General features: G+C 43.2%; 1 protein-coding gene across 1 annotated transcript in view; it reads right to left on the reverse strand.

Annotated features, from left to right (window-relative positions):
* Positions 1-19106, reverse strand: part of Dcbld1 (discoidin, CUB and LCCL domain containing 1) — a 97159-nt gene that overhangs the window by 29905 nt on the left and 48148 nt on the right. The window contains exons 3-4 of the mRNA XM_034524830.2: positions 5564-5698; positions 3771-3822 (exon numbers count right to left, since the gene is read on the reverse strand). Coding sequence (XP_034380721.1) covers positions 3771-3822; positions 5564-5698 — 187 coding nt within the window. The remainder of the gene's footprint in view (positions 1-3770; positions 3823-5563; positions 5699-19106) is intronic.

The following is a 19106-nucleotide window of genomic DNA, read 5'->3' on the forward strand; positions in this document are numbered from 1 at the left end:
CCTTGTTGGAGAAAGTGTGTCACTGTGGGGGTGGACTTTGAAAGACCTTCCTCCTAGCTAGCTATCTGGGAGTCAGTCTTCTCCTATCTGCCTTCAGATTAAGATGTAGAACTCTCAGCTCCTACCATGCCATGCCTGTCTGGATGCTACCATTCTCCCACCATGATGATAATGAACTGAACCTCTGAACCAGTAAACCAGCCCCAATTAAATGCTGTACTTGTAAAAGTTGCCTTGGTCATGATGTCCCTAACTAAGACAAAGGGTCTCAGTGCTAGAGGCTGAGTGACTTGGTTCAGACCAAGGTTAGCTAGCTGACCCTGAACACAGTATATAAACTCCCTGCGGTTCAGTCTCTTTTCTCTCTAGTTTCTTGAAGCATCAGCACATCAAAGACATCTACATATATCTTTGAATGAACACACACACAGCAAACATATAAAAACACTGACAGCTGTGAAGATGAATGCTGTATATCCCTGTTTCTATATGACTTGACAGTCTTCCTTCTTTCCTTCCTTTTTTCCTTCCTTCTTTCCTTCCTTCTTTCCTTCCTTCCTTCCTTCTTTCCTTCCTTCCTTCCTTCCTTTGGTTATGTTATAATTACACCATTTCCTCCTTTTCTTTCTTTCCTCCAAGCCTCCTATATGCCCCTCCTCCTTGGTCTCTTTCAAATTCATGGCCTCTTTTTACATTAATTGTTGTTACATGTGTATATACATATATTCTTAAATACATAAATATGACCTGCTTGGCTTTACCACTGTTACTTCTATGTATGTTTTCAGGATTGACCACTTGGTATGGGGTGATCAGTAGCTGTGAAAGAGTTAAAAATCTTTTAAACTTTTCAAAGATGGAGTCAAGAGTGCAGATCAGCTTGTTCTGTGTTCTGGGTCCTAGGAAACTAGCTATCCACAAGACAAAATAGATGATGGATTGAATAGAGTTCAGAGCTGGGAGTTTAAGATAGCATGACCAAGCACTATGGGTACCAGGAACTAAAAACTGACCATAAGGTAGATTGAATAGGGTTTGAGCTGAGAGTTCAAGTTAGCGTTCCTGTGCACCCTGGATACCAGGAGAGTTTGAGTTGTGCACCTTGGATACCAGGAGAGTTTGAGTTGAGAGTTCTCAGCGTGTCCATACATCCTGGATACCAGGAACTTGGCTGATTACGTATAGGCTCTTAGAGAATAGCCTGTTCCTTGTGCCCTGTCACAAACTGAATAATAGGCTGGGACTTTCCACAGGTGCTCTCCAATAGCCCTCCCTTACTCCCCCTGTGTGGTGGGTTCCCCCCCCCACCCCGAGTTGTGGTTTTGGGCTTTAAATTCTCTCTGTCTCCAAAGCCCCAGGGTCAGACCCCATTGCCCCTGCGTGGGCTACAGGTCTTGACCTCAGTATACTGATTAAAATATGTCTCTTGCTGATTACATCAAGTTTGGTGTCTTGTAGTTATTGGGGTGGCTGCGAATTCCCGAGGCTTGGGTGAGGTCCTCCATTCGTGGGGGGCCTTACAGCTGCTCTCAGCTTCCCCCCTCAGTTGCTTTTAGCCTCTGTGTAGGGTTGAGGCCTGTTTACTCCATTTATAAAGTGACAGATTCCAAAATAGCAGCTGTTTTTCCCCCTTCCATTCACTTTCCTCTCACTGCTTAGAAAATTACCATGTAATGACAACTAATTATCAAACAACCCAAATAAATGTTTCATAGTTCTTTCCTAGGGCCTGCATGGCAGTAGTAATCAAGGAACCGAGAAATAAATAAAAAAACACCCTCCTGCAGGCTCGCAGGTCCTTAAGAGAAGAATTGCTTAGTGCCAGAAGAGCCTCTCAGCTCAGGCAGTTTAGGATTGCAGGAAACTGAAACGGTGCCGATGATGCTCATAATATAAGACCCCTCATAGAGCATGTCAATCAAGAGCTGTAACAGCTCACACAGAATGCATGAGTAGCTATAGTAAGTAAAATGCAGAAAGACTCAATAGCCTGGTGCTAATGCAGTCTAATTTTGCTGTCAAATGAACTGACAATCAAATGAGTAACAAAGGACTTCTAAAGGTTTCTGTATTCCAGAATTATGGGTGAGAGGTGTGGGCCTGCATTAGTGGCCATACTTAAGCACTGCGAAATGGCTGGCCTACAGTGGAACCAATCCGTCACCATAATGTCACACTATATGTTTGACTGCATTGTCCTTTTCTATGATACCCAGGGCCCTATCACCGTGCACTGGGAACGCGTGGCTGGTAAAACTCCAGAGGCCAGAGCCTCTGTATACATGGGCTGAACAATAACCTTACAAAGCAACATTTACTTTCATATAGTTGGATTCCTCATGTTCCATGAGTGCACTTAATATCAGCTAATACTGGAATTGATTCTGCACATCAAACACTCACACTGAGAATGTGCGAGATAGTTAATGTCTGAGAATAGGTAAGAACATGAGCCCTTAAGCCTAGCTCCTGGAGCACACTTAGTGCAGTGACAGTGGTTTTGAGCCATTTTCATGATGTATCAGAGGCAACCTTCCGGGAATACTGAAATATCACAAGAGCTACTTATATGTGTGGTAGGGAAAGCTGCAGGCCATTAAGAAAGCACTCTAAAGTTACAGCTTTTTGTTATTGCTATTGGCACTGGCTTCTAGACAGAAATTCTCAGCTGGGGGTGTTTTGTCCCCCAGAAGACATGAGGCATTGTGTACAGACAGTTGTGGTTGTCACAACTGGCATGTAGACAGTAAAATCCAGGGAAGGAAGGCATTCCCCAGTGCCATAACAAAGAATTGCCGAAAGACTGTCCCTATGATTGGGAGTTCCCTCTGTCACTTCATTGATGGTTGAGGAGGAAATATATATCAGAAATTTAGTAGACTTGTAGTTAAAGTAAAGCTGAACTAACAATCCGTATCTTTAGTCTCCATAGGCTTTTCTTTAGGGTAAAAGACAAAACCCCTATGAAAGAATTATACAACTCATTTTCAAATACTAACCAGGGAAAAAGTACTCTCCAGACTCAACTGTGGCTCATTGGTAACACAGCAGAACTAAGGGATCAGCAAAGTATGGACCAACTTCCTCCTCCTCCTCCTCCTCCTCCTCCTCCTCCTCCTCCTCCTCCTCCTCCTCCTCCTCCTCTTCTTCTTCGTGTGTGTGTGTGTGTGTGTGTGTGTGTGTGTGTGCGCGCACATGCATTTCATACAGCCCAGCCCAGGCTCACCACTGAACATCTTGCCTTCAGTTCTCAATGAGTAGGACAATACAGGTGTGTACCACCACACTCAGTCTGAGCCAGCCTGAGCCTGCTGCTGTTTTCAATGTTATTTTGAATTTCCACACTTAAATCATGTGTACAAGTACATATTTTTGTATGGGTACGGGCATGAGCTCGTGAGTATGGGTACCCAAAGTGGTCAGAATAGAGCCTTAGAGCTCCTGGAGCTGGAGTTACAAGTAGTTGTGAGCTTCCTGAGGTGGGACCTGGAAACCAAATTTAGGTCTTTTGCAAAAGCAGTGTGCTCCCGACTGCTGAGCTGTCTCTGCAGCCTGGGTTTGTTGGTATAAACAAAACTTTAGAATGCTGACTTATTGGTTTTTATCGCCTACCTTTGCTTTTTTGCTTCAACAGCAACGGAGACTGCATGAGTCAGTGCAACAGGGACTTTTGGCTATAAAAACTACAATTATTTACAGTGCAAAGGGTTTGCAGATTCTGCCTTTTGGGAACATCTTATATACATGAATAATTTAGCACACATATTTACCTGTATTTTTCCTCGGAATAATGACTGCCTCGTTCCAAACAGGTTATTAAATCTATTACAAATAAAGAGAGGGTACAGTGAGCAGGTGAGTGGAAAACAGGCCACCTGTTTCTAAATATTTCTTTACAGCTAAAAAAGAAAACTTCGAGAGCATTATTATATTAGTTGAATTTTCTTGTCTACAAGTAAATAAAGTCTGGGATTATAGTCTCCAGGGTTTAATCAGCTTCTTTCTTCTTTCCTATCACTGATGGGGAGTTTTCAGTGCTACTGTCTAGAGAACAATAACAAAATCTACTTCTAACTGTGATTACTATACACCTGCAGGTTTCGTGTGCACAATATGCTTAATGAGAGGAAAATCATTAACAATCCTATCACAGTTCGTGGCAAACAATCCCAGAAACATTCCCTCCCCCACCCAACCCCTCCGTTTTTTTTTTTTTTTTTTGACAGAGTCTGAGGCAGCCCAGGCTAGTCCAGGTTTGGCCATACAAGTCACTATGTAGCTGAGGACAACCTTGAAATGTTTTGGTCCTCTCAGTTATCTTCCTTGAGTGCATTACACTTGAGGGATCACAGGTTTGTGCCTCCACAACTGGATGTTTGTGGTTCTAGAAACAGAACCCAGGCTCCGTCAATAGTGGCATACTCAGTTCCCTAGAACATTTTAACTCAGCCAGTGGCAATTACATGGTGGCTCACAACCATCTGCAATGGGATCCAATGCTCTCTTCTGATGTGCAAGAATTTATGATCTGTCTGACATCAACACTGGGAATTGAACTCATGCCCTCTATAAGAGCAATATGTGCTGTTAACTGCTGAGCCATCTTTCCAGACCCTCAAGTGGGCTTTCTTTTTTTTTTTTTTTCAGACACATCAGAAGAGGGCATCCTATCCCATTACAGATGGTTGTGAGTCACCATGTAATTGCTGGGAAATGAACTCAGGACCTCTGGAAGATCAGCCAGTACTCTTTAACTGCTGAGCCATCTCTCCAGCTCTTTTCAGAATGTTTCTTAAGGAGCAAACTATGGTGAACACCAGTCACAATTGCCTTCATATGTGTGGTAGATCCCCTTCCAGACATAGTTCTACCAAAGCAGAGTGACAGCAGGAACACAGGGCACCTGTGACCCTGGATAGGCATGGAGCGAATGGCAGGGTGATGACTCTGCACCATGAGGCTGAGGAAGGATCTGGCGGTTTCCCTGTCACCAGGACTCATGTTCTCTTCCCTTTTCTCCCACCCATGGTTGGGAGGGTCATGTGACCCTACTGTGTCTCCAAACTTATGTGTGACAGGGGTGAGGTCACTAGTTAAAAGGTTTGCTTCCTAAGCAAGGAAGGAGGCTAGGGACAGGGCTTCAGAGAAGCCAGACAGCTAGGTCAGGAGGATTTCCCCAAAGATGTGTTACTCAAGGATTATAGGAAACAAGATTTATTCCATCCCATACACATCACTGGATCCATTCACCATATGCACTAAAAGGATGCAATCGGTACCAACTACTTACAAAGAAGCTGTTCCCCTCTGTCCTCAGGCCTTTTCTTCTCCCCACAGAACAGGGTTTTACTACATAACCCCAGCTGGCCTGAAACTCTTATGTAGACCAGGCAGGCGTCTGCCTCTGGCTCTGGAATGCTGGGATTAAAGGTATGGACTTCCATGTCTAGCTTGTTCTCATATTGTACTGTTGCATCTGAGGTCACAATTATGCCCAAAGGAAATGATAAGAAGCAAAAGGAACTCCCAGGTGGATAAGCTTGATGGGTTTTTTTTATTGTACCTGGATGGTCACTGCTGGCATAGGCCAGCAAAAAGCCACGGCCAGAAATGTGAGATCCACTCTGGAAGCGGACAGTCACTTCGTTTGAGTTCAGCCAGAGCTCTTTGGGAACAGCCCAGCTCCCACAATATGGACCTGGAAACAAAGCACATGTGCGGCACATTTGAAAACTTACACGGAACAGAGAATTTTTTTTGTAAAGACCAGATATGCCCTATTACACATCCAAAATTTTAAATTCTTATCCATCTGGAATTTTGTTTGACAGAGGCCAATCTGTAAACCTGATTGGACAGATAAGCTCGGGGTGGAGCAGCCTACCATAGACAAACAATAGTTTAGAAGTTGCTTATTATGAACAACCTAGCAAATAGGAAAACCTAACAAGACAGATGTCAAAGACACTAAGAAACAATTTATCAGAGAACATACTCTAGGGACCTCCTAAGAAACTGATTCAAAGGAGGTTCTAAATGAAAATATATTGTCCACTGTAAAATTATTGGGCTGGTTAGATGGCTTGGCTAAGCAGGTAAAGGTATTTGTCACAGAGCCTTAGGACTGGTGCTCATGTGGTGGGAGGAGAAAGCCAGCTCCTCTAACACCTATAATGTACGGAGGTATGTGTAATATGCATGTACCCACACACATACAAATAAATAAATGTAATAGAAAGTTAAAGTTTTGCTCATATGCAACGTTCATATTTTTCTCTTGCATTAACTTCTATTGTAACACAAACTGTATTTTGATTTGCATCGAAAAGTCTGTTCAAAAGCAATGATTACCCTTTGAGATGGTCTTAGAATGTAGCCTAGGCTGGAATCTGGTGACCCTCTGCCTTAGTCTCTAAGTGATTTCTACAGGCAAATACTATAAGTGTACAGGTGTGATGACATATGCTTTTAACTTTAGAACCCCTGAGGCAGAAATAGGTGATCTCTGTGAGTCTGCGACCAGCCTGGTCTACATAGAGACTTCCAAACCAGCCAGGGATACACAATAAGACCCTGTCTCAAACAAACAAATAAAATGAAGCAAATCTGTAAACTCCATTTTACTGAGTAATAACATCTCTAACTTGGTGTGGTAGCTTATACCTGTAATCCCAGGACTCAGAAGTCTGAGGCAGTAGGATTACCATGAGTTCAAAGCCAGCCTGGGCTACAGAGCAAGACATGTCTAAAACACAAACAAATGAAAATGATTATAAAACTGTTTCTAGAGAAAACTTCTTGAAAAGCAATAACAACATTGATAAATTTCAAAGAGAAAAATTAGACTGAGCATAAAACAGAAACTAAAACCCTTCCTACAAAGACTTAAATAAAACCCAGTGGAACACTGCACTCCATAGTGTGCATGTGGAGGTGGGAGGATTTTTTTAATTTGTTCTGTGACTACTGGAAACAGACTCAGGGAGTTGGGATTGACGGCAAGAACCTTACCCATGCAGCCATCTTGTTGGGTCCCCACGCAAGTTTTGTTTTTATTTGTTTTTTCCTTTATTGTGAGACTTCTCATTGCACAGTCTTGGTTCACCTAGAACTCACTATGTAGACCAGGTTGGCCTACAACTCAGAGATCCATCTGCCCCTGCATCCTGAGTGCTGGGACTAAAGGTGTACACCACCATGCCCAGTTCCAGAAGCAAGTTTTGAAGACAGATTCTTCACCAACTTTTCTTAGAACACTACAGAGACAGCCAACAGCAGCAGCTACAACAACCAGACTAAGCAGGAAGAGGTGTGTAGAAAGAAATGACCACTCCCACTCAGTAGGAATCAAACTGGTTCACATTACCCAAAAGCCTCATGGGATCAAAATGATCTTGTTCAGTAGATAAAAAATCCAAGTAATCAACATCCTGACCAGGTAGGGAAATCCGAGAGAATACAAGAGGGCTGGGACCTTAATCTCCCACCTCGCATCCCTGCTGTTGTCTATTACTAAGTTAGTGTGCAATCCAAGCACAATGCGTTCTTGCCCCATTCATCCATTAAACTTGTGCATATGGTAAATGCACATGCATAAGCGTGGGCACATTTGTGCCTGTGCATGGGGAGAGAAAGCAGAGGCTAACCTTGGGTGTCTTCCTCCATTGCACAACTTTATTAAAGATATTTTAGTGTTTACATGCATTTATGTATGAACACTATTGTGGGTAGGGTGGATGGGAATGCTGAAAGTTCCTCCAGGGGGAAGTTAGGCACAGCGGCTACAACTACAGTGGCTCATTAAAGGCTTCTCCACCGTTCCTCACAGAGCAGGCCCCAAAGACACGAGAAAGTCCTTGGGTTTCCAAAACGGTTTTATTGGCATGATGAATGATGGTTGAATCTTGATGTGCACCCCCTGCCTCCCACCCCCCTACCTCCCCACCTGTGAAACTCGGGGCAGACCTGAGTTAAATAGGGAGGGAGGGGGAAAGGGCTGGGGAAGAATGCTTAATTGGCTCCGCCCTCTGGCCTTCAGGCATCTCATTAGTATGTAAATCTCTCTAGGGCCTGAGGCCTGTAGTCTCTGCCCTCTACCTGTGCTCTTTGGTCAGGGCTTCATTGCCCGGAGCATGGCTGAAGAGTGCAGGTCAATGGAGTTCCACGCTATGTGTTAGAAGCCTGGATTCTGGGAGCGCAGTGGAATGGATGCCCGTCCCTTACAGGCAATGGACACCTGTTGGGTCTCTGGGCTTTCCAGCCAGGGCATCTACCAAATCCAGCCATCCTATCACGGTCCTACACACTATGTATGTACACGCTTGGTACCCACAGAGACCAGAAACTGGTGTTGGATCTCCTGGGACTGGAGTTACGGATGTTTGTGAGCTGCTTTGTGGGTTCTGTGAACTGAACTTGATCCACTGCAGAGCAACAAGTGCTCCTAACAGATGAGCCATCTCTTAGGCCCTTTAATTTAAGTTTTTGAAACAATCGCTCATTGAACCTGGGGTATGTGGATTTTGGCTGGGCTGTGTCTAATGAGCTGCAGTGCCTAGCTTTTACTTAGGTACTGGAAATCAGAAGTCAAGTCTTCATGTTTGTAGGAGGCAATCTGTCATCTGAGCTATCTTCCCAGCTCCCACCTTCCCATTTGGAAGCCCTCATCACATGTCTATACTTTCCCATATTCGCAGGTTACTTAGAACAGCTCATATACTAAGAGCTGTATGGTTGCTTCTTCGATAAAAAAAAATGTATGTCTTCTCTTTAGACTGTCCACAGAGCAAGATGTTCTTGGGTTTGCATCAATGAAATTCATTTACAACAAAATGTAATTATCACTTGTGTTGAAATGTTCTTCTATTTACATTTTGTAAAAGCCAAACCCCAATAAAAGGTCATTTGGAACATTCTTAGGGGCATGTCTCAGAAACCTAAAGGCCGGGGTTGTATGTAACTCAGTGCTAAAATCGTTGCCTAGCATGTACAAGCCTGGAATGATGGTTAATAATGATTAGCAACTAACTTGACAGAAGCTGGAATCATTTAAAAGGCAAGTTTGGGGGCAAACCTATAAGAAACTATCTGGGTCAGCCTCTGGGAATAGCTGAGGGAGTATCTTGATTAGGTTGGGATGGAAGACCCACCCTAAAGCTGGGTAGCACCCGCTCCCTGGCCTCCAATCCTGGACTACACCGAGGCTTCCTGAGCATTAGACCCATCATTCTCTGCTTCCTAACATCAGATGCAACATGACCAGCTCCCTCAAGTTCCTGCTGCCAGCATTTATTTCCCTGTCATGATAAACTGTATCTTGGACAGTAAGCCAAAGTAAAACTTATCTCCCTTAAGTTGCTTTTATCAGAGAATCTTCTCAGAGTAAGACAAAAATAACTAATAGACCCAGCATGCACAATTATTATAGATTAGGAGGTTTATAAATTTTAACACTGTATTATGAATATTAAAGACAGGCAATTTAATCTATTGTTCTTGTTAGGGTCTTCTTGCTGGGGTAAAACAATCACCACAACCTATTTGGGAAGGAAAGGGTTTATTTTGTCTTACAAGTTAGAGCCCACTATCAAGCAGAGATCCTGGAAGGACAATGCTTGCTGACTTATTCCCACGGCTTGCTCAGCTTGCTCTCTTACACACCCAGTTCACCTGCCCAGAAGTGGCACCACCCATAGTAGGCTGGGCCCTCCACAACTGATCATTAATCAAGGAATCTGGCCACAGACCAATCCAGTAGACAGTTCCCTAATTGTGTTCCTTCTTCCCAGGTGATTCTAGTTTTGTCAAGTTGACAAAAATTAACCAGCACAGTAATGATGTATCATAGGCCTCGCTGTAGGTGAAAGCCAGTCATAGGCTGAGCCTAACTTTCCCAGTTTGTTTTACATGTTTGTAAAGCAGTTGCCCTTTGCAGAGAGGTCAGTATATAAGTGTATAAGCTGAATAGTAAAAATAAAATAACTTAGAGTGAAGAGCCCCATACTCGGGAGACCCTTCCTCAAGCCTCCGGAATCGCGACCCCCCCAAAATCACAAGAAACCATACCTGGATGCAATCAGCAGAGGTTTATTAGGGGAGGAGCCGGCGGTCAAAAACGACATGCTCTTTAGCTCCAAGAGCAGGGTTTTTGGCCACGTGTGGTGGGTTAAAGGGTCTTTTATAGCATGGGGTGGGGGGAGGAAGGCATTTTCGCGCGCTTACACATGATTGGATATTTCAAACATCAGCAACTTGCAGAACTGGCAGAACTTGTAGAAACTCGGACCTCCCAGAAAAGGGAGGGAGAGAGAAGTAAACACCAGATAGCCCATTACTCAGTTGGGCTTGTTTGGACTTGTCTGGGCACGCCCTTGCATGCCTTTATTTTTTTGTCACCCTGCCCCTGCAGGAGCTTAATATTTTTATTATGACTATATTTAACAAATTGTTGGTGGTCTTTGCTGACCATGAATTTTTGTTATTGTTACAATGCTGCTTTCAAATTTTGTTCTCACATTCCCTACTCCTTTAGTTTGGAATAACTTTAATCTTAAAGTTAACGATCAGTATCTTCTATCTTGTCTCTTATAATCTCATCTCTTTGTCTTAACATCATTAATTGAACAGTATCTATTTTAGTTTTAATAAAAGTTAGCAATCTATTTATGACACATGGGCCTAAACCTAAAAGTAAAAAAAATAATTATTATCAAGAGACCGGCCACAACAGAGAGTAGGGTCCTCAACCTCAAGGGCACTTATTGAACTAACTTTGTTGTGTCTCTCTATCTGTCTCTGGTCTAATCTTTCTCTAAGTCTCTGCATTGAGTCTTAGACTATCCCAGTGTGATCAGCATAAAAACAACAATCTTCTTTGAGGGCTGCATATAGTCCTCTATCTTTAAGAAACAGCAAGTCTAATCTTTTTCTGTTCTGCAGAACAATATCTGAAAGGGAAGTACTGATTGTTCTAAGGCTCTCAAATCTATATCAATGGCAGCTCTTAGCTATTGGAAATAACAGGGTGTCTGTATTAGTGTAGTAGTACCTGTTTTCATTTCTGCGGCCACTCCAAGTCTCAGTATGATAGCTAGGGTCAAAGAAATAGGCTCTCTGCAGAAGTGTCTAGGGCGTATCTCAAACTCACATTTAAAAATGCCTTCAGGGTGGTAATAAACCTAGGAGACTAGCTAGACAAGTACACAATAATCTTTGACCTCATCAAAGACAGAAGTAGATATATAAAGGGTTAATCTTGGACTGTAAACTCACCATTTATCATTTTTAGGCACTAAGTATCTGTTATCAGGACTCCTTGGGCTCTATTTTACTGACTAGGGGTCTCAAAACACCTTTTTTTTTTCTTTGTAACACACTTTTAAAGTTGTCTTCTGACTTTTTCACATTTTGTGGCACATAGCTGTCTATATATATATAAAATCACATATATAATAAAGAGAAATTGCAAAAGGAACAAATCTATATAACTCTAGATTCACATTTCAACTTCAATCTTGTAATCACAAGCTGTCATTTAACCTTGGGTGTACACACACTAAGTCCCACCCTCCAAGGCAGGATTTTCCCTGTGCCTCTGGGGTGGTCTCAGGAGTCAAGGCCTGCTGCTTTTTTAGCCTTGTAGAATAGCAGAAGACCTGGAGCTAAAGAGTAGGGGGTTGTTCAGGCATCTGGATCTTCTCCAGTTGGCATCAGTCACAGGTGGTGATGGTGAACTTTAAGGAGGTCGGATGGTCCACAGCACCAGGAACAGTCTTTTAGTACCCTGAAAAATCATTTCTCACACAAATGGGCATTCTGGGTATGGAGCAAGGACAAGGGACACTCTAGCCAGCGCCAGTTCCCAAGGGTAGTTTAATTTTAGGGTCCTGTATATTCTCTCTACCTGTCCTGAGCTTTGGAGACAATATAAACAGTGGATCTATAATTCCTGTCTTATCTTAAAACTGCTCTCTGATTTAATTACCTAGGACACTTGAAACCTCGGGAAGGTCCCTATTCTAGGCTGTTTTCTCCTAGGTATTTCTTGTTTATTCTAAGTCTTATTATTTCTCTGGCTCAGAACCTAAGGTCCCTTATACGCTTTAAGTCTCTCGGCTACTTGGTTGTACTCATATTTATAAGAGTCCATCTGTGTATTTAGCCTGGTAAATCCTTTGCTTTCTGGGGAGTATAGTTCTTCCTTCTTGTGTGCACTATTATCTCTTTTTTCTCTAGATAGTATCTGGCAGGATGGCTAGCAGTCTGAGTTCTTTCTCTTATTCTGTGCTTTAAGTGAGGCCATCTCTTAGGCCCACAACTGGAACAGGCTCCCATATCAAGACACTTGATTTGTCCAGTTATTGTCTCAGGCCACTGAGTCTCCTCCCTTTTGGTGTCCTGGGCAACGAGTACTCACAGTTGCTGGCTTCATCAGGGTTTTCTCTCTTGGTATGTAGTCCTGCAGACATGTGCTGTGGCAACAAAAGCATACCTGTTGTCCATGCCGATGTTGGTCTTCTTGTCAGCCCCAAGTTCCAAGGTTGTTCTCTGCACTGATGATCTCAGGGGTAGGGAGTCAGTCCAGATGACATTTGTGTCCACCACAGTAGTGCTGGCTTGCCTCTGACCAGCATGGAGAAAACTGCTCCCGTCTGTAAAACACGTTACCTCGGCTCCCGGCTGGAGTCAGTAGGTGAAGCCTTTCCTCTATCCGTGAGTTCTTGTCAGTTAGTTGCAGCCTGTCTGGGCCCCAATCCTGGGGAGTAAGTCTCAACCCAACAGAGGGTAGGAACAGTCTAGGATGACCATAAATGAATGGGATACCCAGCCCATCTCTTAGTCCACCATTTTCGGGTAGTCCATAAATATATTTTGGCCCATTGGCCTGGAGGAGGACCCTGTCTATCTTAATCGCTGTCTTCACACAGAGCTAATATCTTCACCATCTGGGATGTTTTTCAAGGCCTGGGATTTCTTGGCCCTGGCTTTTATTTGTTAGGGCACTCTTGGACCCGAAGCTGGCTCCTTCACTTGTAATGTGCACACTGGTTTTTTTTTTTTTTTTTTTTTTTTTCTCTAGACTATCTTTTTCACTCTTTTCCTCTAGACTTTCACAGCAACTTACAGTAAACCTTTTATTTTTTAATCTCTTCTCTATTCTTTTCTTTTAGACTTTCCCAGCAACTTTTCTCTACTCTTTAACCTTCTCTGACTTACTATTATCACCAATAATTTTAACCCTGTCTATGATCCCATCTATCTTATCTTTTTTTTTTTTTATTCTTTTCCTTTTTCCCTGATATAGTATAGTATACTTCCTAAATCTTTCAATGACTCATTTTGTAGTCTCTCTAGCCTCTGAAGCCTTGTCTACACTGACAGAATGTCTCTAGCTCTCTCAAGATCTGTCAATGGAATCTGGCGTGGGCCTTTGGGTGTCTCTTACCTTCTGTAACCCACTGTTGACCACAGCCTGATCAATTGATGGGGTCCCCATGTCTGAGGGAACATTCTTTTCGGTGTCTTCTCTTGTTTTCTACTCCTGAAGGCCAGAACCTATAAGGGTCTTGTGGAAGAAAGGCTCTTATCTTATTTATTACTTTAATTACCTGTAAAAGCAGTAAATAGTCTTTTAGGACTCTGTACAAACTAATGTATCTGTGAGGCTGCATGACTGCTGTTTACATTATATTAGAGACCACAACCTAATTTAGTCTGTAAACAGTACCTTGTCCACAGGTGTAATGTGAGCTCACCTCTGAAGCTCTAAGAAAGAAATCAAATCAGAACGAATAGCCTTATTTATAGCATTTCACAGTAAGGACTATTACGATGTTTAAAGGTTTACACAGTATTAACATTTTTTTTAAAAAGCAACTTGAGTTACATTTGACACTTATTTGAATTTAACTTTTAACAAAATAGAAACTTTGGTAGAAGTGATATATAACAAGAACAACAAAGTAAACATTTTTATGTCTAACATAAGAGCACAAGTCTTTACCACTTTTTTAATTTTATCTTGTCAAAACTCTCATCTTTGAATCAAATCTTAATAAAAATTTCATATAAATAATGAAATTGTCTCAAACAGTAATGGCTAGAAAATTTATCAAAACTGAAGCATGCATATATATATATATATATATATATATATATATATATATATATAGACTCAGGACAGCCTGTAACTTTTAAGCTGTAATTTTAGAAAAAAACAAAACATTTTTTTATTTATTAAACTGGGAAAAAATCATTGTCAACTTTTTTATTATAGAAGCTAAAAAAACTGTTGCCCCCCCCCCCTTTCTTTTTTTTTTTTTTTTTCTGCTTTCTGCTGGTGCCCTTCTCCTAGCCACAAAGCAGGGTGAATTATCAGTTTTTTTGTGTAAAAGAAGACTGCCTCACAAGTAAGTTTTAAACTAAAATTAAGTAAGCAGTTTTAACCAATTTTTTTTGTTTTTTTTTTTTTTTTGTTTTTTTTTTTTTAAACAATTATAACTTTCAGGTGAATAATCTTGCTGCGGCTGTTTTATCCAGCATGGCTCAAGGAAGATGTCTGTCTCCTCCGCCAGGTTTTTTTATCATCTGGGCTCTACCTATTTTTATAGGCAGCAGATGGAAAGCTGCCAATTTGTTACAGCAGCGACCTTGGGGTCCCCTGCATAGCCACACACACACTCAATTAGGTAGCTGTTGTATCCTATCTCCTCCGTAGCCTCCGCTAACAGCAGAGAAACAGAATCTTTTCTTGGCTATAAGCTGTGAGACAGGACCTGCTTGTCTTACTGCTCTGCAGCAGCACTCACCAGCTGCTCTATCTCTTTTTAACTTAGGATGTTTTACACAGTAATTTCAGTCCAGAAGGAAAGAAAAGAAACGACGATCGTCAGTCAGAGTCTAAGAACATATAAACTAAATAACACAGATTACTCACCCCTGCCACGGGCGGCACAGAAAACACAGATAGCTCACCCCTGCCACGGGTGGCATAAACAACACAGATATCGCACCCCTGCCACGGGTGGCACAGAAAACACAGACAAACACACCCGGCCACGTCGGCCAAACGCGACCTCAGACGGAGAAGCACACCACGTCTTCTCCTCCAGATGGAGACTCCGTCTCCCAGATTCAGAAACTCAACAGTTGAATCTCTCAACCGCCCGGCCGAATCCCTCGACCGTCAGATGGTCAAATCCCTTGACCTAGCTGGCTCTCCCAGCTCTTCTAGGGCGTCCCCTAGGGTTGTAGCCTGTCCTCGGGTCCACAGACACAGAAACCAAAACACAGAGACATAGACAGCAGCGCTGCACTCAGACACACTCTACTCATTGTCTCCTCTCGAAACGAATGGTTTACTGCCCCTCACGAGACAGAAACAGCTGCCAGTCCAAACCGAAGTGCACTTTTCAGAAACCAAATAATCTAGACAGACGGGCACAAACAACTTAGAAATCAAATAACTTAAACAAACCTAGACAAAACAGCACGCAATTTAGGCAACCCTATCACACGAGAAAGCAGACGATTTGGACAAAAGGTCACACAACAACTAGACAGAAAAAAACCGCGGTGTCCCTTTACCTCCCAGCGTGGTTCTTGGATTAAGGTGGTCGCATATCCCGGACGAGCCCCCAAATGAAGAGCCCCATACTCGGGAGACCCTTCCTCAAGCCTCCGGAATCGCGACCCCCCCAAAATCACAAGAAACCATACCTGGATGCAATCAGCAGAGGTTTATTAGGGGAGGAGCCGGCGGTCAAAAACGACATGCTCTTTAGCTCCAAGAGCAGGGTTTTTGGCCACGTGTGGTGGGTTAAAGGGTCTTTTATAGCATGGGGTGGGGGGAGGAAGGCATTTTCGCGCGCTTACACATGATTGGATATTTCAAACATCAGCAACTTGCAGAACTGGCAGAACTTGTAGAAACTCGGACCTCCCAGAAAAGGGAGGGAGAGAGAAGTAAACACCAGATAGCCCATTACTCAGTTGGGCTTGTTTGGACTTGTCTGGGCACGCCCTTGCATGCCTTTATTTTTTGTCACCCTGCCCCTGCAGGAGCTTAATATTTTTATTATGACTATATTTAACAAATTGTTGGTGGTCTTTGCTGACCATGAATTTTTGTTATTGTTACAATGCTGCTTTCAAATTTTGTTCTCACAAGAGCAGTTGATAAGTTTGGATCTTTCCTACCAGAGTCTCTGCTTGAGCACGCCTCTCCAGTTCTGTTAAATACTAAGTCTCTTTCTAACTTTCCACAGCTTCCTAATAATGTCTGATAAAAACTTGAGTAAATAAATCTAAACTGGTAACCCAAAAGAATTCAATTTCCCCTTTTCCAAGTTTTCAGAAGAATTGAAATGTTGCAAAACTTCAGGCTTATTTCAAAAATAGATAAGAATATGGGTCATCACACAAATTTGTACAAGATATGATTCCCTAGATGCCAAATACATACGGAAAGTTCTATCTGGTTTTATCCTGCCAAAGCACACAGACATTTCTAGGAAAAGTTCAAAGAAAGCCAAGGCTATCACCGTCCTTTAGTGACCCTGATGCCCAACACCAGTCGACTCAGGCTTTAACAGCATGCCACAAAAGGATACATCCCCGAGGGAGTATGAGAAAGCTGTATCAGTGTCAAGTAGAATGACTTTCCTTATTTCCTTTGTAACTACAGTGTGAGTGAGCCTTTGTTCCGGCTGGGGATGAGACTGGAGCCCTGACTGCAGTGCAGCCTGTTGGGCAAGGGATCCAGCTGTCCCAAGGCTTGACAGCTGTAGATTCCTTTCCTCACACTAGACGCTGTATGAATGGACAACATGTCCAATCCAAGGCATAGTTAAGTGGAAGGTTTTCACTATAGATGTGAAGGAGAAGATAGTCAGAGGCATCTGAAAGAGTCCAGAGTAGAGTAATAGACTGAACATGGCCATGAGAAGAGAGTAGGGAGAAAGTCATGAAGAGAAAGAGTGGACCAAGAGCATGAGACAAAAAGGAGGGAGCACAGCTGAAATAGCAGGGTTATAAGTGAGAAGGCTAGGCTGATGCCATGACAGGCTTCAAGTTGGCAGCTAAGGAGACTAGGCCTAAATCTCTATCTTCAAGAACTGGGCAAGTCCAGGTAAGTCCAGTCCTGCTACTTGGTCTGAGACAGCAGCAGTTTCCAGACTTCTTCAGCAAGTTTTCAGCCCCCACACCCAGGTACTGAAATGTCCATAGAGATGGACCCAACAGATTAACATAGAGGACACCTAACCCAGAATTCCCTAATGTGCTTTAAATCAGTTCTGCAAACTCACTTGGTTGTCACTCTATTCAGGTAGGGTAGTGGGAGAGTCCAGTATGCTGGACTTCTGCAGGATAAAATACTGCAGGTTAAAACACTCTTTGCGTTTACATACGATCTGAGTCTGGGATATCATTCTTCGGTGAATCATGGTCCCTTAAATAAGGAGAATAGATAGCTAGGTGAGGAAGCGCATGAGCTGGAGGAAGTTTGAAGGTGGGTGAGACAATGAGAAAAGCCAGGATACAGGATCACAGGTATTCTGAGGGAGCCTGGAAGCCAGCAAGAGCTTTCGCATGCTAATCGCTTAGTTCCTTCTGCCAGAGAAAGGGGAAATGACCCAACTGGTAGATGGGAATCAGCTTCACAACAACTGCCAGAATATGGGGGAAGGTGGAGTTTCCTCTGGACCTGACACAAACTATTTTCCTATAGTTAAAAGGGAAGAGATATCCAATGGGAATTAGTAAGAAACCCTGGCTGCTCAAGCAAAGTTCTGTTTTCAGACACACTCCTTCAAGGATGAGAACCCACTCCCTCTACAATGTGTTACTGAGGACTAGGGTCTTGCACAGGCTAGGCGCGAGCTCTACCACTGGACTATATGTGTAGTCCTCTTTTGTGGTATGCATGTGTGCTTCCTCCTTCAGGGTGTGAAGATGCAGATTCACACCAGGCTGAAAGGATGAACGGGTTGGAGGTGGAGCATAGAAGGGGTGGGTCTGCAAGATCCCAGTCCAGGTGGGAGTGAAAGCCAGAGAGGAGAGAAGGCCTTCTCCAAAAATTTTAAATAAAACAGATGATCTTAGCTTGTGCACATACCTTTATTTGGGGAAAGCTTGTATGTATTCACTTTATTCGGGGTGGACAAGGGCTATATGTGAACCTTAAAGAGTGGGAAGGAGTTTTCAGAGTGAACGAAGTCACTGGCTGGGGTTTAAAGTGCTGTGAATTTTTAGTTTGTCTGGAGAAGCATTCCAGGAATCCCAGGTACTTGCTGGGCAGGTTCTTATCCGCAAAGAAGTTGAACTTGAACTGGTAGGTGTTAGCATTCTGTCTAAGCTCCGCCCCACAGTTACCTGGCAACAGCCAGGTATGCCTGCCTCACTATAAAAGGAGCTGCTTGCCCCTCCTCTCTCTCTCTTGCTCTTGCCTTTCTGCTCCAGCTCTCTCTCCATTCCCTTCTCCCCTCTCTTTCTACTTGCTCATGGCCCACACATGACCAGCCTCAACTTCTCTACACACACTCTCTCTGCCTTTCTCTGCCTCCATTACCCTCTCAATGCCCTGAATAAACTATTCTATACCTTCGTCTAGAGGCTGGTCCCTCAGGGGGAAGGGATGCCTCAGCATGGGCCCACAAATGACACACCCTCTTCCCCCATACCTGACTTCACCTTTATAGAACATAACCCCCCCTTTATCTTTTTATAAACACATTATATGAAGCCATTCTTATCAGCAGTTGAACTTGAACTTGTAGGTCTGCCAAGGACTACTTGACCTTCCTGGGTAGAGGGTGTGAGGGCTCAGGCTCTCCAGACAAGGTCAGAGAAGGGCAAGCCTTGCTGGTGAAATGCATCCTCCACTTTGCACCAAGCTCAGAGAGCAATCTGGACCTGGTAGAGTGTGACCTTAATTATCAGGTTTTCCCCACCGTGCTTTTCACTATTATTTTATGACTGGGAAATTAGCTTGCTCAGACTGGCTGTGAACTCACTAAGTTAACCCTTGTCAAATTCTCCTGCCTCAGACCTCAAGTGGCTAGGCTGACAGGTGTACACCACTAAGCTTGGTGAGACAGTATCTTTTA

The sequence above is a fragment of the Arvicanthis niloticus genome, chromosome 20 (genome assembly GCF_011762505.2).
Source record: "Arvicanthis niloticus isolate mArvNil1 chromosome 20, mArvNil1.pat.X, whole genome shotgun sequence".
NCBI classification, from domain to species: Eukaryota; Metazoa; Chordata; class Mammalia; order Rodentia; family Muridae; genus Arvicanthis; species Arvicanthis niloticus.